At 42.9% G+C, this 24,280-nt stretch overlaps 4 protein-coding genes across 8 annotated transcripts; 3 read left to right on the top strand and 1 right to left on the bottom strand.

Moving 5' to 3' along the window:
• The first annotated feature begins 2,210 nt into the window (after positions 1–2,210).
• Positions 2,211–4,296, top strand: LOC118403565 (senecionine N-oxygenase-like). The gene is made up of 3 exons (XM_035802301.1): positions 2,211–2,621; positions 3,634–3,772; positions 4,264–4,296. The coding sequence occupies exons 1-3, from the start codon at positions 2,422–2,424 to the stop codon at positions 4,294–4,296; spliced, it is 372 nt and encodes a 123-aa protein (XP_035658194.1). The 5' UTR covers positions 2,211–2,421.
• Positions 4,297–4,383: 87 nt separating this feature from the next.
• Positions 4,384–5,934, top strand: LOC118403704 (flavin-containing monooxygenase FMO GS-OX-like 2). Its single transcript, XM_035802479.1, has 2 exons — positions 4,384–4,493; positions 5,006–5,934. Exons 1-2 carry the CDS (start codon positions 4,405–4,407, stop codon positions 5,847–5,849), a joined length of 933 nt encoding a protein of 310 aa, XP_035658372.1. The 5' UTR covers positions 4,384–4,404; the 3' UTR covers positions 5,850–5,934.
• A 1,248-nt stretch (positions 5,935–7,182) lies between these two features.
• LOC118403511 (flavin-containing monooxygenase FMO GS-OX5-like) lies at positions 7,183–16,636 on the top strand. Of its 5 annotated transcripts, none has more exons than XM_035802237.1 (4): positions 7,183–7,581; positions 8,254–8,392; positions 8,552–8,682; positions 8,934–9,797. In XM_035802237.1, exons 1-4 carry the CDS (start codon positions 7,382–7,384, stop codon positions 9,775–9,777), a joined length of 1,314 nt encoding a protein of 437 aa, XP_035658130.1. In that variant the 5' UTR covers positions 7,183–7,381; the 3' UTR covers positions 9,778–9,797. The 5 variants fall into 5 exon arrangements, with proteins under 5 accessions (XP_035658130.1, XP_035658132.1, XP_035658134.1 ...); XM_035802239.1 differs by lacking the exons at positions 8,254–8,392; positions 8,552–8,682; positions 8,934–9,797 and adding exons at positions 14,124–14,262; positions 14,474–14,628; positions 14,956–16,636 and having other exon boundaries at positions 7,338–7,581; XM_035802241.1 differs by lacking the exons at positions 8,254–8,392; positions 8,552–8,682; positions 8,934–9,797 and adding exons at positions 14,124–14,262; positions 14,489–14,628; positions 14,956–16,636 and having other exon boundaries at positions 7,356–7,581.
• On the bottom strand, positions 15,880–24,026 carry LOC118403509 (sodium-dependent phosphate transporter 1-like). Its single transcript, XM_035802235.1, has 9 exons — positions 23,744–24,026; positions 22,764–22,904; positions 21,804–21,889; positions 21,143–21,239; positions 20,596–20,715; positions 19,297–19,879; positions 18,739–18,924; positions 18,261–18,345; positions 15,880–17,582 (listed from the first exon to the last, which is right to left on the bottom strand). Exons 1-9 carry the CDS (start codon positions 24,024–24,026, stop codon positions 17,430–17,432), a joined length of 1,734 nt encoding a protein of 577 aa, XP_035658128.1. The 3' UTR covers positions 15,880–17,429.
• Between the last annotated feature and the right edge of the window lie 254 nt (positions 24,027–24,280).

The following is a 24,280-nucleotide window of genomic DNA, read 5'->3' as shown; positions in this document are numbered from 1 at the left end:
TGACTTGATAGTACAGTGTGATGTAAATATGTCGTGAGATAATTTCTGGTGGCGCATTGACGCCTCCAGGCGGTATAGCAGGGAATTACACTAATCACTCGGGGATACTACATGTATCAATAAAATCTGGCGGTCGTGAATTGGTGATACCTGGCGAGTTTATCCAATCAGGTTATACATTTTGCTGATTGAACGCGCTATTTTTGCTTTTTCGTTTCATTTTGATTTTATTTTAAAAGATCCCAGTTTCGACAATATCAACATTCAAAAATGAAAAAAAACTACTTCAAAACAAATCCACCTATTTCTTCAAACCTTACGTTTTACCCCAATATAAAGCGATAGATTGGTAAGGTTTATTTCAATACGAAAAAGCATGAGGTCACCTCCGATATTCTAGGGCCTAAAGATTGAAATGCCACGTCACAAAGGATTCACCCCTTGTTCCAATATGGGTCAGTCCAACAAAGGCGAAAACAGGGTCATCTCAGGTCAATCATAGGACGAAACATGGCAAAAGTCACAAATTCGGGCCAGAATTGAACAATACACATTCTGCGACAACCCCTACAAGCAGAAAATACACCTTTCTGAGCATGTTATGCCCAAGACAAAAATTCCGATAGCCACTGAAGCACCCCACTGTCGTCGGATTGTTGAAAGGTCACCCGAATCTAAGGTCACCCGGTTTTTAAGACCACCCGAATCTTAAGGTCAACCGAATGTATGTATGTAAAATCGACAAAGGATTGCGCAGATTTTGCCCATGAAATTCCACCCTGTTAAATTATATATCTATATGTCTATCATATTAATTCGGCTTTGTGACCTGCGAACGTCGCCCCATCCTTACAAAAATCGCTGGGGATAACACCGGGCGCGATGATTAAGACAACAATGAGCTAACTAATAACAATGAGGGTACAAAACTCGTCATCCGACGGATTTTTGTGTTGTGTGGCAAGGGCTGTATGCACACTGCTGGTCTAATACGCATGCGCAAGTCAATTAAAGACTCCTTCTCTTTCTGAACCTCCAGCTTGGCGTAGTGAGTTTCCACGTCCTTGTAATATCTAGGGAGTCAAGAAGTCCATCACACACACAAGAGGATCGTGGCTTCTTGGAAGATACGACTTTCAAAGAGTTTCTTGACCAGGATTTTACGTCCGCAGACGACACAGTACAACATATCTACGAGAACGTCAATCAATCGACTAGATGAGACATTAATTGGGCAGGATATTTAAAGTCTGCTCACAGGACGCGTTCCTTACAGAAAAGGTACTTAGGGAGTCTTACGGTACCCGGGTGAAAACTACGGGAGCTAAGGAAATCGCGACGAACCGGACAAAGTGGAGAGAGTTGAAGAAAGACTGGTTGCAGTTGCAGGGTGCCCAGACCACCGCAGCAGCAGCAGAACACAGTGGACTACTTCTACTTTAATAGGGTGATGGCTTATTACGGAAGAAGTGACTCAAACGCTAGATATCCGCAGAATGAGTGTTTATTCTCGGCAGGACATGGCCAGAAACAGGGCAGGCCTCAAGGTAAGTAAGCTCTATGATGGACATCAGAGAAAGATGTGTGGTTAGGGACATCGAATGGCTGCACAAGTACGTACTAGATGAAAGGCCATAGACTCTTGGCAGCCTTATCGGAGAGCAACTCGTACAAGGGGAATTAAAACCATTTTAAGCAACATGATTGACATAGCTAAGAGGATTGCCTAGTTAGAAATCCTACATCGTTTTCAGGGGGGGGGGGGACGTAGCTCATTCATATAAGGCGGGTTTGGTTTGAATTCTGGGTAGACAACTTGCGTGAGATGTTGTTTTTAAAAACGTAGTTACGAAAACCCATAGTATAAAAGGTGTCCATTGGTACAAATTAAGGTCCACAGAAGATAAAGTGTTCCGTCTTGAGCTAAAATTGCTGATATTGCGTCAAAACAACAAGGGTGGTATGGCCAGTGGTGGAGAAAAGTACGCAGTGAGGTGATTATTTACAAATAACGTTTTCGTTAGGTTGAAGGGCGTTTTTAGAATGTTAGAGACCTATGGCTATGCTGTCCTGTCCGACGGGTTGAGAACGAATAAGTGGAAAAATACCATAATTACACTAACAGTAGACCGCAGCACTTCAAACAATGTACTGTAGACCTCCGACGCGACCTGCGACCACTGATTTCTTCTCTTCTACAAAACCTTAAGCTTTATCTTCTTGACGTTTTACTGTACATTAAGTCGCTTTGCTGAAACGGCATGTTTTGTAACTCTGATTCAAAATTCAACTTTTTTACTTTTTGGACGGGACTACTTTTGACAACGACACACCATAAGGTGTGCTCTGCTCAAGAGTTCATATCAGGACAAATGTCAGCCAATTATCAATGGTGTCACTGAGCAAACGTCGTCACCAAAAATGGCACTCCGTGTTGCTGTAATCGGCGCGGGCCCGGCCGGCCTGTGCGCGGCGCGCTACCTGTCGGCCGAACCTGACCGCTACGTGCCGACCGTGTACGAGCAGACAGCGGCGGTGGGCGGGACCTTTGTGTACACGGAACGGACGGGGACGGACGAGCACGGGCTTCCCCTGCGATCCAACATGTACAAAAACCTGAGGTGCAACAAGCTGTCACAGCTATTTTCGTAACTTCTTAGTAACCTGTACTTGATGATGGACGTCCATAGCTGTAATCTAAAAAGAATCCACTTTTCAAAGTCAACGGTATCATACATGTACCGAATTTATATCAATGGAAATGTTTTATTGCAAATTCATGCCCATGGGGCTAATTGCAAGAGAAGAAAGACTAAATACATGAAATGGATGAATGCGGTCTAAGTACTAGTACGCGGTGGTAAACTAAATTCTAATATACAAATTTCAAGTGGACGAGTGTACATACGATACAGAATAGGGTACTAAATCTACGTAACTATTACGGTGGTTGACTTCTTCTTTGAAGACAGTTGAAAATGACTATGTCGCACGTCTGCGTTTCGAAACAGGGTTCATTCCATGACATGTCATGAAGGGACTTCAGTTCAGAGCGCGGTTGGGAACTTTCACACTTTGCACATATACATGTAATGCCTAATGCCACGGATACAGATTACTTTGCGAAAATATTGTGCGCCATAATTGGTCTTTACATAACTGACGTGACGTGACCGAGTGCAATGGCCGAGTGGGCGTTCACCTTTCATTCGGTAGGTCGTGTGTTCGATCCAAGGCCGAGTCATACCAAAGACTTAAAAAGTGGCACATACTGCCTTCTCTGCTTAGCATTCTGGAAAGAGAAATAGAAGTTGATGAACACACGACACTACTGGACTTACCCCCTGCTGTAGTGATTGCACAAAGTTGTGTGGCCCAGGGCTACTGAAACGGAGATGGGCGCCTCGTGACAAATTACTGACTATTAATTAAATTCCCATTTTACTACTGCGGCGATGGCGATGTGACGGCTGCTCGACCTAAAATTAGCCAGAACGCTGAAAGCGCTCAAGAATCGATCAATGATCGCCATCACGACAGAGACTAGTTTTAAACAGGTTCAAACACAGTTGCGAGAGAGAGGGAGGAGCGTTCTGATCGGTACAAAATGATTTTATTTGTTTTCTCCAAAAGGACAAATGTTCCCAAGGAGGCGATGACCTTCCCAGACTTTCCACACGACAGCAGCCTGCCATCGTTCCTACCACACAGGGAGGTACTTCGGTACCTGGAGAACTATGCAGAGAACTTCGGACTTCACAATCATATTAAGGTACCGTGTGACTTGCTTGATGGATTTCGCCTAAAGAATTGGTCATTATCAAACCGATATATAAAAGTGCAGGGCGGAGACCTGCCCACAGGAAAATACACTTAAATAAGACTTCAGCAAAGCACTTACTCTGATTTCAATCCTAAAAGTTATTCTCCACCAGAAAGTCACAATGGTCATCTTTATAAACATTCGAATAAAACAGGTTGTCAACTGGCTGAAACTCCGAGAAATGCTCACCCTATACCTTTGTCCCCAATTTTCTCCTGATTCCAAACCCAAAAACTCAAATCCGTCATGAAGTTTAAAAACTAAACATACTTTGACCAAAATGGCAAAGCTTAGAACCTACCTGTTCCTTCTAACCCAAAAGTCTCCAGATTGGGTCAGAATTGCCAAGGTAAGGAGGTAACAAAGATTTTAGGCGGCACCAAAATCAGGTTGAGCCCTCTACTGCGCAACTTGGATATGTGACATCTATCCTGCTGCAGATATTTGATGGGAAAATTGAGAAAATATTGTGAGGAAAGCTTTCTTGCGAACCAACGAGTAAAAACAGCTTCGATCCTTTCTCTGTTTCCCAGTTTCTGAACAGGGTTGATGTCGTGAAACCTGTCCACGTCCATGGCACCATGAAATGGCAGGTCACGACATCCAAGGTCACGGCTAAGGAAAGCCCTACAACGGAACAGTTTGATGCAGTCATGGTGTGTAATGGCGGGTACGTAGTCCAAAGCGAAGCAAATACACGTAAAGATGCAAACCCCCATTCTTATGTTATGTGTAGCCTCCATAGCAGGCTCTCTGGGGCCTTTTTCGGGTCATGATACACCCTATGGGCCATTGGATCAGCAACGGCCGGCAATCAGAGACCCAGTACAAAAAGAAATGGCCAGCAAAAGTGCATTATGAGCCGAAAAAGGCCCCAAAGAGCATGTTATGAAGACTAGCGGTTATGTGGCACTTTTTGTATGGTTAGCCAATTACGCCCAGCCTGCTTGTCATCCTATTTGGTTTACCAGACTCCCATACGGTCAGACGTTTCAGATAACACCCGATGTCTCTCATCAGTGACACTGAAATGTCTGACCGTTTCCAAAAGCATATTTAGTTGCTTGAGTAACTGCTTTTTGGCGTATCTTATTACCTGAATGTTTAATCTTTATCGATGACGTAATTGTAGCAGCCTCTATAGACAAAAAACAATCTGTTTTTCACTTCTACTGCATGCAGGAGATATTCCGTCCCGTTTACTCCGGTCATCCCCGGTACAGACCAGTTCCAGGGCAGGACCATGCACAGCCATGACTTCCGAGTACCAGAACCGTACACTGGGAAAAACGTCGTCATCATGGGGGCTTCCACTTCAGGGATAGACCTATGTGTTGAGCTGTCTCGGGTCGCCGAACGTGTCGTCATCAGTCATTCTAACCCACCTATCATGAAAATAAACAAGCTACCTCCTAACGTTACACAAGCCCCTAGAGTAGAAAGTATCGTGGGCCCGAACACAGTCAGGTTTCAGGACGGACAAGAGTTCCTCGCAGACAATATCGTCTACTGTACAGGTTACAGCCTCAGCTTCCCATTCCTTACACCCGAATGTGGCATCACTATCAACGATGGCAGGGCTTACCCACTGTACAAGCATATCACTAACACCACCTATCCTACTATGTCGTTTGCAGGGCTCACACACCATGCCCTAACATTTGCCTTGTTTCAGCTCCAGATCAAGTTTGCTCTCGGCGTCTTGGATGGCAGCATTAGCCTTCCCTCTAAGGCAGCCATGGATCATGAAATTGACGAAGACTTTAGATCACGTCTAGAAGCAGGCCTAGCTCCACGCAAGGCCCATGCTATATTCCCTCTGTATATGTCATATGTCACAGATTTAGCAATGGTGACCAGGCAACCTTTCCCTCAGGGTCAAACCGAAATGTTTATGGATGCCTTCGCGCGTCGGTTTTCTGATCCTCAGCACTTTAGAAATGCAGAGTACAAGATAACAGGACCGGAGACATGGGAGAGGGTTCCCCACCAAAGTAAGGAACAACAGTTGTCGACTGCTAAGTAAAGTACACTACTTGTCAGAACTTTTGATCGCGATTCGATGCTGTGTAAGTACTTCAGCTGCTTCAGCTGAAAGGTTGACTCTCACTGCACTTGGGGCACCGTTGCGGCACTGCGGGGTTTGTTCACTGCGGCACTGTTTTGTTATTTTCGCGATTTTTAATAATTCAGATATTGTGTAATACGTAAAAGTATGACTTAGAAGACAACAAAATACACAAAACGAAAGAAAATTCGTTCTATATCTCTGAAGAATTCGTTGAGTCATCTACGAACCCCGCAGTGCCGCAACAGTGCCCCAAGTGCAGTAAGAGTCCACCCTTACAATGGCGATGACGATGCGCACGACAATGAAGTTTTACACATTGCCAGGAATCGCTCGATATCAGCCAAGAAACAGAACAATATACCACTATCAAAATAAAGTCAAGTCATGACTTGCATACGCATATGTCATTACTCTGTCATGCTGTGTTGTATCTACATGTATATTGTATTATAATATTCGGTATAAGTATATATATCATATATCTATGTAGAGAGAGAGAGTAGAGAGATGAAAATATAGATAAAGCAAGAGAGAAATAATTAGAGAGAGGGGGGATATATAGATATTGCGAACCGGAAAAATCTTTGTGCTCATGCTGTCAATTATAAATCAGATAAAAAAATGGACTATTTTTGTGGTTCGAAGGAAACATAATTTGAATCGGCCATTACTAAATACATTTCATGTTTATGATATGCTTGCAATTTATTCAACATTTACTAAACAGCTTTCAGGTTCCGTTTTTACCGGCTAAATGTAACAGAGCATTACTCTCATCATAAACATACTTGTAGAGAATAGACACTGCCTTTGGTAACATTAAGCTATTTTCAGATTTCAATTTACCAAACTTTACGGGACAGCAATGATTTAGCATCTACAGCACACTTGAGTTACCACATCGATTGAGAGCTAATGAGTAGAAAACAATATAATCACACTGGCATGAATAGATTACTCACAGATCATCGAACTCTGAACCAAAACACCGCGTTTACAGTCATATCATTGCATAGCACAACGGCAAGAACAACTATACAGCCTATGGTATCATATTAGCCATTATTTCGTACAAAAATAGGATTATGGCCCAGACCTAGCTACAAAGTGACAATTCTTCTAATGGTACACTCTCTACAAACTGAACTTTGGTCACACATTCCTGCCAGGGGCGATGACATATCTCGACCGCAGCACTCCAAAAGACTGTAAACCTCCGATGCAACGCTGGACGTCCAAAATTTTAGCTACCGCGATGTCTTCCCCTTTACAAACCCTTTACTTCCCTGACGCCTTACATCAGGAGATTTTACTCAAATGGCATCTTTGTAACTCTACACCAACGAAGATGTAGTCTTTTACTTTTTGAACGGAACTACTTTTAGTTGAAGTGATTCGGACGTGAGACCTCTGCAAAAGAGTTCATCTCAGTTCGCGTTGATTGTCATCCACCTGTTAATGTCACTGAGCAAACGTCGTCACCAACAATGGCACTCCGTGTAGCTGTAATCGGCGCGGGCCCGGCCGGCCTGTGCGCGGCGCGCTACCTGTCGGCCGAACCTGACCGCTACCTGCCGACCGTGTACGAGCAGACAGCGGCGGTGGGCGGGACCTGGGTGTACACGGACAGGACTGGGACGGACGAGCACGGGCTTCCTGTACACTCCAGCATGTACAAAAACCTGAGGTGCAGTATCGTTTCACTGCTATTTTTTGTAAACTTTAATGACTTGCAGCAGGTGGGTCTGAGTATAGTCCTAAAAGCAGTTGGTTCTGAGTGTTGTCCTAAAAACAAGGTTATAGCATTATGCTATCAACAGCACTATACAATCTTCTTAAGTTTGACCTCCGCATACATTATCACCGGAATCATGCTAATCTATTTCTGGTGTCCGTATGTACGTTGATAAGGTATATGCATATAATTCATTCCACGGCGGCTATCAAAGTACTTCATCATTCTAGTCAACTGTGACTTACTCGAAGACCCGTACGATAGCTTAAGCCTTTGTCACACATTCAGGACCGAGCCCCGACCTTGTCCCCCACCCCGATCACACCTAACCAAGGTTAGCGATAGGTTGGGAGTAGTCGGACCAGTTTTAGGACCATATTAGAATAACCACTTACCCCTTGCTCTCGGTTTAGTGCCAGCTATGATTTGGGGAAGGATAGCAGTGTGATAGGGATGTCATTGTCCGCTATGACTGACAGCTACTAAAAGTATATCGCAATACTTCTATACACAACTCTCTCACGTGACAAAGGTATGACAAATTGCTGTGTTGTTTACTTCTGTGTCCTTGTTGAGTCCCTCTGGAGGACACAAAATGATTTTATCTATTTCTGCTAAAAAAAGGACCAACATCCCAAAGGAGGCGATGGTCTTCACGGACCTTCCTTACGACAGCAGCCTGCCATCTTACCTGTCCCACAAGGAGGTGCTTAGGTACCTGGAGAACTACGCAGAGCACTTCGGACTTCACAAGTATATCCAGGTATTCTCCTTATTTGGGTGAATAGGTTTAAGCTGACATTTGACGACAGTATAGTATATTCAAGTTGGGAAAAGGGAAGAACATATTACATGGATAGTTGTTTTTGTTTGCTAACCAACTGTGCGAACATTGCTTCTCAGACTTGTCTTTGTTTCTCAGTTCCTGACCAGGGTTGATGGCGTGAAACCTGTCCATGGTACCATGAAATGGCAGATCACGACATGCAAAGTTACGACTCCAGACAGCCCCACAACGGAACAGTTTGATGCAGTCATGGTTTGTAATGGCGGGTACGTAGTCGGAGAAATTTCTAGAGTTACCCTTTGAAGGAGTGTAGCTTCCTACATAAAGCTTACTTTTTTTTCAATACTCCACATGATCGTCAAAAATTACTTAGCAAACATTAACATACACATTTTAGCGACTGTTGTGGCATGTTCGTAGCCCTTTATAGTTTGAAGTTTAAAATATAAGGTTTGCGCCCAACTGGAGTGGCCTCTATACATAATACATTAACAAAACCTTTGCATTTCCTCTGCAGGCGATATTCCGTCCCGAACACTCCGGTCATCCCCGGTACAGACCAGTTCCAGGGCAGGACCTTACACAGCCATGACTACCGAGTCCCTGAACCGTTCAGCGGGAGAAACGTCGTCATTCTCGGAGGCTCAGCCTCAGGAATCGACATTTGTGTGGAGCTTGCTCAGGTCGCCGAACGTGTTGTCATCAGTCATTCTAACCCACCTATCATGAAAATTCACAAGCTACCTCCTAACGTTACCCAAGCCCCTAGAGTAGAGAGTATCGTGGGTCCGAACACAGTCAGGTTTCAGGACGGACAAGAGTTCCTCGTAGATGATATCATCTATTGTACAGGATATAGTCTCAGCTTCCCATTCCTTAAACCTGAATGTGGCATCACTATCAACGACGGCAGAGCTTACCCACTGTACATGCATGTTCTTAACACCACCTATCCAACAATGTCATTTGTAGGTCTACCGCGCAATGCCCTAGCTTTTGCCTTGTTTCAGCTCCAAGTAAAACTTGCTCTAGGAGTCTTGGATGGCAGCATTAGTCTTCCCTCTAAGGCAGTCATGGATCATGAAACTGAACAAGACTATAAATCACGTCAAGAGACAGGCCTACCCCCACACAGAGCCCATGATGTCTTCCCTCTGTATATGTCATATGTCACAGATTTAGCCATTGTGACTGGCCAACCTGACCCCAAGGGCCAGAATTCTATGTTTGCAGACTCTATCATGAATGTGTTAGCTGATCCTCAGCACTTTAGAAATGCAGAGTACAAGATAACAGGACCGGAGACATGGGAGAGGGTTCCCCACCAAAGTGAAGAACAGCAGTTGTCGACTGCTAAGTAAAGTACACTACAAGTCAGGGCTTTTGATCGCAATTCTATGATGCTGTGTGCTGTGTAAGTACTTCAGCTGCTTCAGCTGAAAGGTTGACTCTCACTGCACTTGGGGCACCGTTGCGGCACTGCGGGGTTTGTTCACTGCGGCACTGTTTTGTTATTTTCGCGATTTTTAAAAATTCAGATATTGTGTAATACGTAAAAGTATGACTTAGAAGACAAGAAAATACACAAAACGAAAGAAAATTCGTTCTGTATCTCTGAAGAATTTGTTGAGTCATCTACGAACCCCGCAGTGCCGCACCAGTGCCCCAAGTGCAGTGAGAGTCCACCCTTACAATGGCGATGACGATGCGCACGACAATGAAGTTTTACACATTGCCAGGAATCGCTCGATATCAGCCAAGAAACAGAACAATATAACACTATCAAAATAAAGTCAAGTCGTGACTTGCATATGCACATGTCACTACTCTTTCATTCTGTGTCGTATCTACATGTATATTGTATCATGATATCAGGTATACGTATATATATCATATACCTATGTAGAGAGAGAGAGTAGAGGGATGAAAATATAGATAGAGCGAGAGAGAAATAAATAGAGAGAGGGGGGAGGGGAATATATAGATATTGCGAACAGGACAATCTTTGTGCTAATGTTGTCAAATTTTATACATCAAATATTTAAAAATGGGCTATTTTTGTGGTTCTGAGAAAACATACTTAAATAGTCCATTACTAAATACGTTGCATGTTTATGATATGCTTGCACGTGACTGTAAATACAGAAACAATTGATTCAACATTTACCAAACAACTTCCAGGCTCCAGTTTCACTGGCCGAACATCGATTAATGTACCATACTCATACATAATGTGTCATAAACATACTCACACTGCCTTTGGTAACATTAAGCTAGGTACATTTTCTATTCACCAAACTTTGACGGGACAGCAATAATTCAGCATTTACAGTAAACTTGATTTACCACACCGGTTGAGGGTTAGTGAGCGGAAAACAATATAATTACACTGGCATGAATAACGTTAGATAACAGATCATTGAACTCTAAACAAAAAGACCGTGTTTACAGTCACAACATTGCATAGTACAACAGCAGAAAACAACTATAAAGCCTATGGTATCATATTAGGCATTTAAAAAAAGGATTACGTCCCAGACCTACCTACGCAGTAACAATTCTTCTAATGGTACAGTCCCTACAAACTGTAATTTGGCCGTACATTCCCGCCAGGGGCGCTGACATTCTTCGACCGCAGCACTTCCAACAATAGACTGTAAACCTCCGATGCGCTGGGCGTCCAACATTCCAGCTAGCACGATGTCTTCATCTTTATAAACCTTTTACTTCGTAGACGCCTTACATCAGCAGATCTTGATCAAACTGCATATTTGTAACTCTAAACCAACGAAGATGTAGCATTTTAGTTCTTGGATGGAACTACTTTTGTCAAAGTGATTCGGACATATGACCTCTGCTCAAGAGTTTATCTCAGTTGACCCATTTATGTCAGTGAGCAAAAGTGGTCAGTACAAACACGAATGGCACTCCGTGTGGCTGTAATCGGTGCGGGCCCGGCCGGCCTGTGCGCGGCGCGCTACCTGTCGGCCGAACCTGACCGCTACCTGCCGACCGTGTACGAGCAGACAGCGGCGGTGGGCGGGACCTGGGTGTACACGGACAGGACGGGGACGGACGAGCACGGGCTTCCTGTACACTCCAGCATGTACAAAAACCTGAGGTGCGATCTGTATCTGTATCTGTATCTATATAGCCGGTATAACCGCCGTTCGGCGTAACACACCGCGGCAGCGGCTGGTTATATTACCTGCCACTGCTATTTTTTTGTAAACTTTAGTGACTTGCAACAGGTGGTTCTGAGTATTGTCCTAAAAGCAGGTGGTTCTGAGTGTTGTCCTAAAAACAAGGTTGCAGCATTATACTAGTATCTTGATTCAATCTTCTTACGTTTGACCTCCGCATACATTATCACCTCAATCATGCCAATCTATTTCTGGTGTCCGTAGATAGGGTATATGCATATAATTTATTCACGGCTATTAAAGTACTTCATCATTTTAGTCAACTGTGACTTACTCCCAGTATGATACGCATGTACGATAGCAATAAAGAACCAGCATCCACAGTTCTTTGACATATGAACACAGTATATCCCCTTTGGTTATACTTCGAGTCAAGCCTACAGAAAGGATGGTTGGGCCTCTTATGGAATTGCCTTGTGGGAAAACTGGTTCAGTGGTAGCCCAAGACAACAGTTGGTCTCCTAGGATGTTTTTTTTTTGCCAAAACATCCAATTTGAAACAGATGCCTCAAACACCAAGTATCAGTGAGCATGGATGCAGGAATGGATGTATGTTAGGTGTTATTATGTGTCAGCTTGTAGGTAAGGGGGTCGTATATGATGTGTAGTGTTCTTTGTGTTATTCGTTTCTCTCATGCAGGACCATTACTGATAGCCACTATAAGTATTTTAGGAACGACTGGCAGTATAGTCAAAGAAAAAGTAAATGTACTAAGCCTGGGAGTTTCTGTAGTGGATGTTGATTGTTCATTGCTAGCTGTAAACCAACCCCAATCCCCCATAAATATGACCGAACTGTTGCCTTCTGAATTTCTGTCCAATACACCCTGCATGCACTGGATCATTGCCTCATTTACCCAGTTTTAGGTTCCATTATGCGCCAAAACCCCATCCATAGCCTTGGGGCCCAAAAAGAGTGACCTGGCTATGAAAGATTTACATCAGAAAACAACTTCGTCCAGCTGTTTTCAGATCCCACTCGCACCACTGACACATCGTCATCCTTGCTCGATGTCATTATTTAAGATTCTACACACAGTTTTTTCCGATATCGGCGAGCCTACTACCTCGATATCGGCGAGGTAGTAGGCTCGCCGACAGCTTTTTTTCAGCGTCTAGATGCAACTACTATATCGCCATTACTATATCGGGAAAATTTCTCCCGAATGGTCCGGATCATTCGTACGATACCTTACCGATACCTTAGCAGGGGTCCCCGACACCTTCTGTGCGCGTGTAGATGCTCCCCGAATTCGCGAAGGTCATTAGCATATATTACAAAGATAAGAATCTGTAGTCACAAACTAAACATAGAAGCCGGAAGATATTCTAAAATTCCCCGTGACCAGAGGTTTTGTCCATTCTGCCCAAATGAGATCGAAGACGAACGTCACTTTGTTATGGATTGTTCTCGATATAATGATAAACGTACAGAGCTGTTCACATTACTTTCCGCTTGCTCTAAAGACTTTGCTACTCTCTGTTCGATAGATGAATTTAACTACATTATGGGAGACACGTTGATGCACATTCGAAATAGTTGAACAAAGCTAATCAGACTCGGCCTCTGTCTTGACCTAGAAAATTCATCCCCTAACCCAAAAAAAGTGGTGGTCCGACTCTAAATGAATATTTATGGGGAAGGTAGATCGCACGTTTCCGCCCTTAGTTGAAGATGGATTTACTGTTACGGACGACAAGACCAAGGCCAATGTCTTTAATCGCTGCTTCGCTTCTCAAACAAACCTAGACACAACAGGCGTCTCTCTTCCCTTGTTTACGGCTAGAACTGAAACGGTTATCACCTGTTGGCTGCTGCCCTTCTGAAGTTTACAAAATTTTGTGTAACCTTACCTTAATGTCCAATTTAAATAAAAAAAACCTTGCCCTAATATTGGCTAGTCCATCATCAAAATTATTCAATACCTCCATACAGCTCGGGTGCTTCCCGGAAATCTGAAAATGCTCGAACGTAGTGTCTGTACACAAGAAAGGTGACAAGCAGACAAAGGAAAACTACAGACCCATATTCCTCCTAGGTTGTGTATCTAACGTTTTGGAAAGGGTAGTTCACAGCTCACTTTCCTCATACTTCCACCAAAATAAGCTTCGTACTGATCGCAATGCCGGGTTCTCCCTTGGAGATTCTACCGCAAACTCTGACATACCCTGTTCATAAAATCCATCAAGCACTCGACCAAGGACTTAAAGCCCGAGCAGTCTTCCTTGATGCTTCAAAAGCATATTTGACAAGATTTAAATTTGGCATACCGGCTTACTCTATTTACTACAATAACTAGGAGTCACCGAAGACAGAGAGTCGTTATTAATGAAGTGTGCTATGAATGGCTACCTTTGTAATCAATAAAGGTGCACCACAATTAATATTGGTCTATAGTCTATACACAACTCTATCACGTTACAAGAGTACGTCAAACTTCTGGCTTTTTTTTTACTAAGGAGGCGTTCTGATAGTTACAAATGAATTCATTTTCCTACAAAAGGACAAATCTTCCGAAGGAGGCGATGGTCTTCCCAGACTTTCCTTACGACAGCGGCCTGCCATCTTACATGTCCCACAAGGAGGTGCTTCGGTACCTGGAGAACTATGCAGAGAACTTCGGACTTCACAAGTATATCCAGGTATCCTCGTGATTTGGGCGAATGGGTTCTATGAAACCAAGAAATGACACTATAACGGATATAAGTTAGGAAAGGGCATAAAAACATTACATTGGATAGTTGTTTCGGATGCTAACGATTTGGTCCACCGAGAGATGCTAATACAGAATATATAAGTTAGGATATATGCTAAAACATGAATAGTTGTTTTTGTTTGCTAATCAAATTTCAGTCTCCTCTTCTCCAGTTCCTCACCAGGGTTGATATAGTGAAACCTGTCCACGTGACACCTGGCGACATGAAATGGCAAATCACGACATTCAAGGTCACGGCTCCAGAGAGCCCAACAACGGAACAATATGATGCAGTCATGGTCTGCAATGGCGGGTACGTAATCGGATATACAGGAAAGACGTGTATAGTCTCACAACACTCAACAGCAAACGTATGTGGCCCTTTTTGCACAGCTAGTTAATTGCGACCCAGCACAAATGTAAGGTAAATGGCTATAGGATCATAAAATGGCGAAAATATCATTGCTGTATCAAGTTTCCATTTGGCCAATGTCTAGTTTTCCAGCGAAACCTGGAGACTGACACAGGCAGTCAACTGTATGTTGCTGCTCATAATTCGACACGTCATCGTCGATACCACCTGGCATGCTTGTAGCGACCTCTAAAGACAAACGAACATTTTGTTTCATCTCTCCTGCAGGCGGAATTCCGTCCCTTTCACTCCTGCCATCCCCGGTACAGACCAGTTCCAGGGCAGGACCTTACACAGCCATGACTACCGAGTACCAGAACCGTACACTGGAAAGAACGTCGTCATCATGGGAGGCTTGGCCTCGGGGGTCGACATTAGTGTTGAACTCGCACAGGTCGCCGAACGTGTCGTCATCAGTCATTCTAACCCGCCAATCGCGAATATACAAAATCTTCCTCCAAATATTACACAAGCCACTAGAGTAGAGAGTATTGTGGGTCCGAACACAGTCAGGTTTCAGGACGGACAAGAGTTCCACGCAGACGATATCGTCTTTTGTACAGGTTATCGTCTGAGCTTCCCCTTCCTGACTCCAAACTGTGGCCTAACTGTCACCAAAGGCAGAGCTTACCCACTGTACAAGCATGTTCTTAACACCACTTATCCTACAATGTCGTTTGTGGGTATCACAAGTCATGCCCTAACATTTGCCTTGTTTCAGCTCCAGATCAAGTTTGCTCTAGGAGTCTTGGATGGCAGCATTAGTCTTCCTTCGAAGGCAGCCATGGATCATGAAATTGACCAAGACTTTAGATCACGTCTAGAGGCAGGCCTACCCCCACACAGAGCCCATGATGTGTTCCCTCTGTATGTATCATATATGACCGAGCTAGCCATGGTGACCCGCCAGCCTGACCCTCAGGGCCAGACTGCTATGTGTGATGACTCTATCTCGCGTCTATATTCCGATCCTCAGCATTTTAAACATGCAGAATATAAGATAACAGGGCAGGAGACATGGGAGAGGGTTCCCCACCAAAGCTAGCAAGTAGACTTCTGAGTAAAGCGTACACCACTGCATTCCTGTCAGAACAGTTAAAATTATTTGATGTTGTATATTGATTGAAAAAATCTCTACAGCTTTACGGATAGCATTCATTTATGTAACAAATTTATTAGCGCCGTCTCAATGACGTCAAGCCATGACGTGCATGTACATGTACATGTACATATCTCACATTGCTTTTATGATGTGTTGTCTTTTGTATGTATCTACATGTGTATCTAAACCAAAAGTATATATGATATAATGATGTTCGTCCATCGGGAAGCGATGAGGACCTTGACTTCAGATCAATTCTGTTCAGTTGCCCTTGTGGGTATGATATAGCTATAGCGTATTTGCAGTCATAACATTGTATACTGGAACAACACTAAACCATACAGCCTGTGGTATCACATTGTCCATTTTTTTTCGTATAAAAACAAGATAACGCCCCAGGCCTAACCACGAAACTTCATGTATGGTACAGTAGCTTGAACATGCAGAGTATAAGGGCTGGAGGCATGCATGTTGGATAGGGTTTCCCACCAAAGTGAGCTGTCTGATACAGCAAGCGCACTTCTGTCATATTGTCTTAACATTTTATAGCGATTCAATGTTTTGCACTAACATCAGGAAAAGTTTTTTTTTTTATATTAAGTTTGTTTCCCTAAGTACCAAGCTTGTTATAAATGTTAAACTTTTTTTAATTCAAAAAGCTTCCCAAATTCAGTATACATACAATGTCATAAATGTGAGTGTAAATGTAGTGTTTAACACGTTGATATAGAGTATTTGGTGCATCGTGTGTTTTTAAACATACACTCAAGATGCCAACAAGATGTAACTACAAAACATCAGGAAAATCAAAAAACCTTCCCCCCTGGTCTACCAAGTAGAAAACCAAACCGACAATGCCTATCTTGCTTTTTTCCATTTCGTACATAAATTCGTATATACATACATATAAAACCTGTGTGTGGGAGTATTGTGCTATTATAATGTGTTATGGGTATTGATATTATAGTATTATCAAACTGCCATACCAATATTACATGACTAAAGATATAGCGCTTGCCTCGTACATGATATTGTAATGTTTTGTCAGCATAAAATATTCACAATTTTAGGTATATACTTAACATCAACATCCCTTTCCAATGTAATGAGATGCATACTGAGAAGCTTATCAATGTACTAGCACCATTCTGTAGTGGGTTGTGTGGCCCATGGGCTATAGAAACAGTGATGTGATGAGCACCACCCCTACACACGAATAGGTTTATTAAGCTAAGGGCACAACCGGCCGTACGTGCAATTTGTCCGTACGTTTTTTGGGAGGCCACGTCCGCAACGTATTTCTGAAAACGTTCAGGCTGTACAGGGCAGGCGCGTCGCCCGTACTGGCACGTACGGGGGCGAATCCTCAGCCCGATTGCACTCAAAGTTTTGCCTGCGCGTAAAGTTCTACGGCGTGTCTGCGTGCTCCAAAATCCATCGGATTCCCTACGAGTTCGTACGTAGGCGGTACATACTACTTAAGGATCCTAAAAGATTGCCACTGTTTTTGGCACGTAGACAGCACATATTTGCACGTACGGCAGATTGTCCCCCTAGCTTAAAAGACTTGCTAAAACTAAGAAGTGGACTTCGGCAAACATCAAAGCGCGAGTCGCAGTAGAGCCATGACTGCGGCTGAAATGCCACCCGCGACCGGCAGAGTGACCACCCAGGCAAACACGATGTTGCGGAACAGTTTCCAGTCCACCGACGTTCGAGATCTCAGCCACCCGACGAAAACAATTGAACCGACCTGCAAGTACAGATACACATTGAATGGTAGAAAGTCAACTTTTTCACAAAAATGCAAAATTTCTTCCCAATACCCTGTTGTCAAGCTATTCTGACACAATAACATGCCATTAGGCTCACCCTATAGTATTATGTGAGATTGAAAAATACCTACTTCTACTAACAGAAGAAGAAACAAAATGGAGAACACACCAGCAAAACAATATTTATCCCCAAACATATTACAACAAGAACAGCATTCAACACTTTATTACCTCCATGGAAATAAAAGTATCGTTTTCAGTCTGTCTGTTTGTGTTGGTGTGTGTCCATTACTAAGTCGGCTTGGGTCTAAATGTGTTCCCAGGATGACTTGGTCCTGGTCCAAGTTTGTTCAATCAGATTCACTTTGAGTTCTTCACTTATTGTGACAAACACAGCCCAAGACGTACTGTAAATCTATTCATTTTTGCAGAATTTCGATTTTGGGTAAAAGGGATAAGGAGATATTCACTGTGTTTCAAAATTCAAGTTCACAGTTGAAATAATTCTGCAGTATAGTACTGATATATTTGAAGGGCATACTCCAGACATTATAAATCTGACGCAGAGAAGTAATAACAAAAGTAAAACCACCGTGAACTTTTCAATACTTACAGTATCAAGAGTGAATCAAATTGACTTTAAAACAAAGCCTAACCTTGCAGTGTGTTGTACTGATAGGAATGCCAATGTTGGACGCAATAAGTACAGTAGTAGCTGCTCCAATCTCGATAGTGAATCCACTGTGAAGGTAAAACCAAAAATAAACTATTTTTGGGGGGTTTGAAGGTAGAACCAAAAATAAACTAATTTTGTTGTTTGATGTAATCTAGTATTTGCCTTGGACATAAATGTATGAAAGAAACATTCTAAAGATATAATTCAAAAGGCCAAGTGTACAAGTTTTTTGGCAAATATGAAATATTCTCAAGACAAAAATGATAACACAACAATATATAGTAATAGACTGAAACATATTAGGTTGGAAACCTAGGAAGAGTACATGATAACTGCCTTGTCATATCTTATCTAAAATTCAGGCTGCTTTTTCAGCTATTCATATGATAAGAACATTGATTTAAAAACAGAAAATGATAAATAGGTACTTAAAACTAGGGCTGGACTGTACCACTCACCTGGAAGGGGTGATAGGGGTCAGGTCCTCTCCAACTGTTTTGATGACCCGGCGGCCCAGTACCCACAGTCCGATGATCAAGCCTGCTCCTCCATAGAATAAGATCCAGATCGGTGTAGCCGACTTCTGAGCAACGTTTCCGTCCTGGTAGATCAGCCACAGCGCCACCACGGGGCCGATCGCATTACTGCAGATAAGGATGGACATATAGAAGGGGCAAAAGGATGAGAAAAATAGATATTGCTTCATTTTGTAAAAGCTTTGAATCTTCCACTAGTTCTGAGTGTCTCTGAGTGTATGTATGTGTGTGTGTGTGTGTGTGTGTGTGTGTGTGTGTGTGTGTGTGTGTGTGTGTGTGTGTTTGTATGTGTATGTCTGTGTGTCTGTGTGTATGTTTGTGTCTGTGTCCATTCCCAATATACAGGATGGAATTCACTCCTTAGTGTTTCTGGGACTAGAGGGGTTACAGAGGACTTTGTCTGCGATCTCAGCTTATCTTTTATCATTGATGTAAGCATGTAGGTTCAAAGAAACAGAAACCGTAGAAGCTCCATCATACCTGACATCATTTCCTCCGTGGGCAAAAGCTCCAAATCCTGCAGTTAACACCTGAAGAAACTGGAACAACTTTCCGACTTCGGGCGTGTCCTGGGCTTCTCTGATGTTCACATGTGTGTTTACATCTTCGTGGTCTTCCAGTTTCTCCACATCTTTTGATGGCAAGCTGCTATTGGCTGTACCTTCCTCTGGGGCAGTGCTTAAAACCGCTCCGTAGCAGGTATGTCCGTTTGCTGAAGATGTTTCCTTTGTATTTGAACTTATATCCGTTGGACAGGTCGTGCCATTCTGGGAGACAATCGATATTACACCGTTTGCCTGGGGAGCGTTTCTAAAGTTCTCTTCTCCCTCCGTTTCTTCATAAGCCATGTTAACACCGTTTGACTGGGGAGCGTCTCTAAGGTTCCCCCCTCTCTCTGTTTCTTCAAAGGCCATGTTGCAATGAGCCTTGTCTTCTTGAACCTCATACTTAGATAGAATGACAGAGTTTGCTAGTTTGGTGTTGGGTAGTTTGGAGAGATGTTCGATGGATTGACGCCACATGCACTGTGAGGGCACCTGGGACAACTTGGCTTCGTGAATTTCTGAAAAGCAAAATGTCAGTTTCTCAAAAGGAGAACTTCTAAAAACAGTATCTGATGAATTCTGGTCAATGTTGTTTAATAGTATGGATGTATGGAGGAGTATGATAGTATGATATATAATTTAGGAAGGTCAGGGACAACTATATAATATCTGGATGTGACTGCTACTAACAAAACTTCATACGACTTTCATGCTCACCAGACTTCCTTAAGTTTTATAGAACTGGGGGCAACACAGCCAACAGGTAGCAAGAAGTAACATTGACCACAGACCAGCTCCCATCCCTGCATTCAAATTTGTGAATACCAAATCAAGGCCTTGGAAAACTAGGGTCAGTTGTCTGAAGGTCAAATCCATCCAGATCTTAACTAGCATTTGACTTCAAGAAAGGTTTTTTTTTCTATTTTGCTTTTTGGACAGACGAGGACAATATGGCACTACACTCAAGTTTGAAACTTATATTAACAGTGCCACATATACGGTACAGATAGAAGGTAAAGGTAGTCTTTTACCTCCCCGACCGAAGTCAGGTACCCATTTTTACACCTGGGTAAAGTGATGAAGGTCGTGTTAAGTGCCTTTCCCAAGGACACAACGTCAGGACCTTTAGATTCCGAGCCGAACGCTCTACCAGTTGCGCCACGCCCGACGCCGAGTATTGTGGGTGTTATTGAAAATATTTACTGCAGAGCAATAAAAAAGATTTTTTTCTCACCTTGGATTTTTCTTCTCATCCAGGGCACAAGGAACAGCCAAACCAGCAGACCAGTCAGCAGCCCTCCCCCAAAACTCAGGATAAACACTCCATACAGGGGGATCTTGTCAAATCCCAACACTGCAATACGGACAACATGAAATACCATAGGTTAGGTATCATATCAAAGATTAAAGCCATACATTAATTGACAGAAACCTATGGTGCAAAAGAATTTCACAATTGACCTGATTTGCATAGTTGCTGCAAAAGTCTAACAATCCATCAAGTGGTAAATAATAGGAATTGCATACTTGTGACATGTGTAAATTTGGTAAATGTGTCCAGAACAATGATCAGATTCATTGAGGTATGAGGTCTCTGAACTTTTGTTTGACTTGTGTGATCACAAGCCTGTCAAAAGATGAGCCAGAGTCACACATCATCATGCCAAAGTCACTTTTTTAAATCTCTTTTTTTTCAAATCTAGATTAAGATTTTATGTCTTCATGGCAAGTGTGATGTCATCCATAAAGTTGAAATATGGAAATTCAATATCTCTACTTACATGGTGCTCCTGTGTAGAATATAGAAAACAGGTTGATGATTATGGTGAATGTATAAAATCCTGGAAGGAACTTCAGTCCAATTTGGGCTGCCTGGTCCTACATAGAAAATAACAACAATGTTAATACTAGGATTTTCCATAAGTATTGTGTGTGTGTGTGTGTGTGTGTGTGTGTGTGTGTGTGTGTGTGTGTGTGTGTGTGTGTGTGTGTGTGTGTGTGTGTATTTGCGTGTATGTGTGTGAATGTGCGTGTATGTGTGTGTGTTTGAATGTGCGTGTGTGTGTGTGTGTGTGTGTGTGTGTGTGTGTGTGTGGCAGAGTGTATGTGTGTGGCAGAGAGTGTGTGTGTTTCTGTGCATTGTTTGTGTGTCTGTGCACAATGCAGCATTACCATACTTCAGTGCTGCTAACGTTATATCATGAGATAGGGGTGAAGTCTGCCATCTCCAGATACCTTGTTCAACTGGCAAAGTTAAACCATCTCCCTAAGTTAATTTGTAGATGGCCTTGGTGACAATACTAGGAAATTCAAATGGCTAGAAAATAGGCATATTTAATAATGATCTTGTCCCAGGGGAGTGAAGTATTGTTTTGTTTTATTTTCTGTCTGTCTGTCTGTGTTTCTGTCCGTGTGTCTGTTTCTCTGTGTGCCTGTACTAACCTTTTTCAAGATGAAGAACTCCACAAACTTAAAGAATGCTGAAGTGATGAGTCCAGATAAGACGGGAGAGATGACCCAGGAACTAACTGACGATGAAAAGAAGATTATTTTCCTTTTACACTTCAGATAATAGTAAAACAGTTAAGCTTGGTTGCTCTTTCCACAACGCCGCCATGCGATTAAGAGATGTAACACTACTTCATCTTTATCCCGGGTACCTTTTTCACGCGGCGGCCATGATAGATCTAAGACGAGGTTAATGAGACAAACAGACAAAACGTATTTTTAAAGTCAATTCCCATTTAGTTTTTCCCAAAACCATACAAATTTTCACAATATAAGATAAAATAATAAATGTTATAACTAGTGTTATGCACCGAAATACTTCTCACTATGGTAGCAATTTAGAGTAGCATAGACTGGTCCTACAGAGATGCAAATTAATGGTGCATCAGAGATGCAAAATAAAAACGTAATAATGCAAATGTTTGAAGAACATGCAGCCATCTCATTGGTCGAGTTTCTAATTACCATGCTATTATTGGCTGAACTGCTAATTATGAAGGACAGTCTTTTGTCTGCCTCATTGACCTCGTATTTTAGATCTAGACTGACAAAACGGCGGATACATCTAGCTGCGGCGACATGGAAGCGTGAACACACTGAGTAAGGTATACCAAACTCTAGATTTACGTTCCATCACATCTTCTTTAATCTCGTAATTTACTGTGGCATTAATTCTACAAAATTAGTATCCATTTCAACAATTTAAGTTTATGGCATATGAATACTCATGCTGCTTTGTGCGATTTGAAGTGTGGGTTGAAACATTTTATTTTTGGAAACGGTCGAAAATGAATGCACGCGCGCGGATGGTATCCATATAATCAAATCAACATGGCTTTAGTGATCATATTGGGTAAATTTTGACGGAGATCTTCGACTGCATTATAGACTTACCAATGAGTGCGACTTGGACCCAGTTTACGCCCTTTGCTCCCGCTGCCACCAGTGTAAAGCCGACTGTGGCGCCGACGATGCTGTGGGTGGTAGACACAGGTAACCGGGCGAAGGTGGCCACCAACAACCATACACCGCTGCCTGGATGCCATAAAAAGTTAAAGAAATCAGGTACAAGTGAAATGATCGTCAATGTAAATCTTAGACCCCATTCCAATACTATGCGGCCTCGCTGCGATCTGAACTACATTTTAAAAACATTATCTTTATTTCTTTTTCAAAGACAATAACAAGTGTATACACAAAAAAGTTTCTGCATCCAACCCCCCCCCCCTCCCCACCCAAAAAAACTAACAAGAACTGTATTTGTGTCACCCTTGATTTCATAATTGAACTATCATGCAAAAATACGGTACTTGTGGCAAATTTCAACACATACATGTGGACATTGGCACACCGAATCCATATGTGTTTTGACACACTATTGACAGAGACACAATGTAAAAATATATTGAAATGGCAACAAAATACACCAAAAATTAGGTTTCTTTATCTATGTATTTCATTCAGCGCTCTGTGAAATTGCTTGGTATCAAGGGGGGTTCCAGCGAGGTCGCCACACTAGTGGAATGGTGTTGTTAGCTACTGTCAAAAGGGTAACCTTTGCGGCATTGCTCAATGCACTAGGAGGACACTTGTGGGAAAGTGCATTCAGCACCAAGGACAGGACTAGTTAGTCACTGGCACCCAACTCGCGCAATGCCAAGGTGTTCTCAATATTGGGTGGAGTTTAGACCACGCCACTTGGTAGCCGGTTGACCAAGATGTATACCACAGCATTGGCCATGTGAAACAGTGTGACACCGAACTACACAAGACGTAAAGGGAATAGACATGGGCATTATTAGTGTATATTTTTACGTATACATTTCTATTTTTCGTTTCCGCCAACAGCCCGGTCGGGCCCCGGTTAGACTTACCTGATAAAGCGGCCACATTTCCGAACATGAGCAGCTCCTCCGTGCCATTGTACACGTTCACGTCCACGATGCCCTTCCGTATCGTGTCCGACACTTTGGCACCGACCAGTATGGCTCCCAACAGCTCGAAGACACTGGCGAGAACACAGGCCTGTCGTAGGGTCAACACTTTGGCGCCGACAGACGTCCCGATCGAATTGGCGACGTCGTTGGCTCCGACGGCGAAGGCGAGAATAAAGGCGATGACGAACCCAACAATGACCGTCCACAGTAAGTCTTCCATCGTTCAGCTCTTTGTTTGCTCTTCAAAGTCAAGTCAATAAAGGCGATGCAGTTCCTTTTCTTTTCAGGTTAATCGCCAGGTGTCGTGGACTGGGCAGGTCTTTTCTACTGGTCTTCACACCTTTCTGTAGACAAGAAGAAGGAATATAATACATCTTGATAAGAATAAAGGTAAAGTTAAAGGTAGTCCCACGGTAGTCTCCATAACAGGCTCTCTGTGGCCTTTTTTGGGCTCATAATACACTTTTGCTGTCC

Source organism: Branchiostoma floridae, chromosome 16 (assembly GCF_000003815.2).
Source record: "Branchiostoma floridae strain S238N-H82 chromosome 16, Bfl_VNyyK, whole genome shotgun sequence".
Lineage (NCBI taxonomy): Eukaryota > Metazoa > Chordata > Leptocardii > Amphioxiformes > Branchiostomatidae > Branchiostoma > Branchiostoma floridae.
The sequence above is the reverse complement of the archived record's forward strand: the minus strand, read 5'-3'. Positions and strand labels throughout refer to the sequence as shown.

Excerpts from the sequence above, each read along its gene's own strand:
- LOC118403565 (XM_035802301.1), top strand. The coding sequence starts at position 2,422 with ATGGCACTCCGTGTTGCTGTAATCGGCGCGGGCCCGGCCGGCCTGTGC. Across the intron at positions 2,622-3,633 it reads AACATGTACAAAAACCTGAG|GACAAATGTTCCCAAGGAGG; the intron begins GTGCAACAAGCT and ends TTTCTCCAAAAG. Across the intron at positions 3,773-4,263 it reads GACTTCACAATCATATTAAG|ATATTTGATGGGAAAATTGA; the intron begins GTACCGTGTGAC and ends ATCCTGCTGCAG.
- LOC118403704 (XM_035802479.1), top strand. The coding sequence starts at position 4,405 with ATGAAATGGCAGGTCACGACATCCAAGGTCACGGCTAAGGAAAGCCCT. Across the intron at positions 4,494-5,005 it reads GTCATGGTGTGTAATGGCGG|GAGATATTCCGTCCCGTTTA; the intron begins GTACGTAGTCCA and ends TACTGCATGCAG.
- LOC118403511 (XM_035802237.1), top strand. The coding sequence starts at position 7,382 with ATGGCACTCCGTGTAGCTGTAATCGGCGCGGGCCCGGCCGGCCTGTGC. Across the intron at positions 8,393-8,551 it reads GACTTCACAAGTATATCCAG|TTCCTGACCAGGGTTGATGG; the intron begins GTATTCTCCTTA and ends TTTGTTTCTCAG. Across the intron at positions 8,683-8,933 it reads GTCATGGTTTGTAATGGCGG|GCGATATTCCGTCCCGAACA; the intron begins GTACGTAGTCGG and ends TTTCCTCTGCAG.
- LOC118403509 (XM_035802235.1), bottom strand. The coding sequence starts at position 24,026 with ATGGAAGACTTACTGTGGACGGTCATTGTTGGGTTCGTCATCGCCTTT. Across the intron at positions 22,905-23,743 it reads AAATGTGGCCGCTTTATCAG|GCAGCGGTGTATGGTTGTTG; the intron begins GTAAGTCTAACC and ends TATGGCATCCAG. Across the intron at positions 17,583-18,260 it reads TCAGTACAACACACTGCAAG|GTCGGTTCAATTGTTTTCGT; the intron begins GTTAGGCTTTGT and ends CTGTACTTGCAG.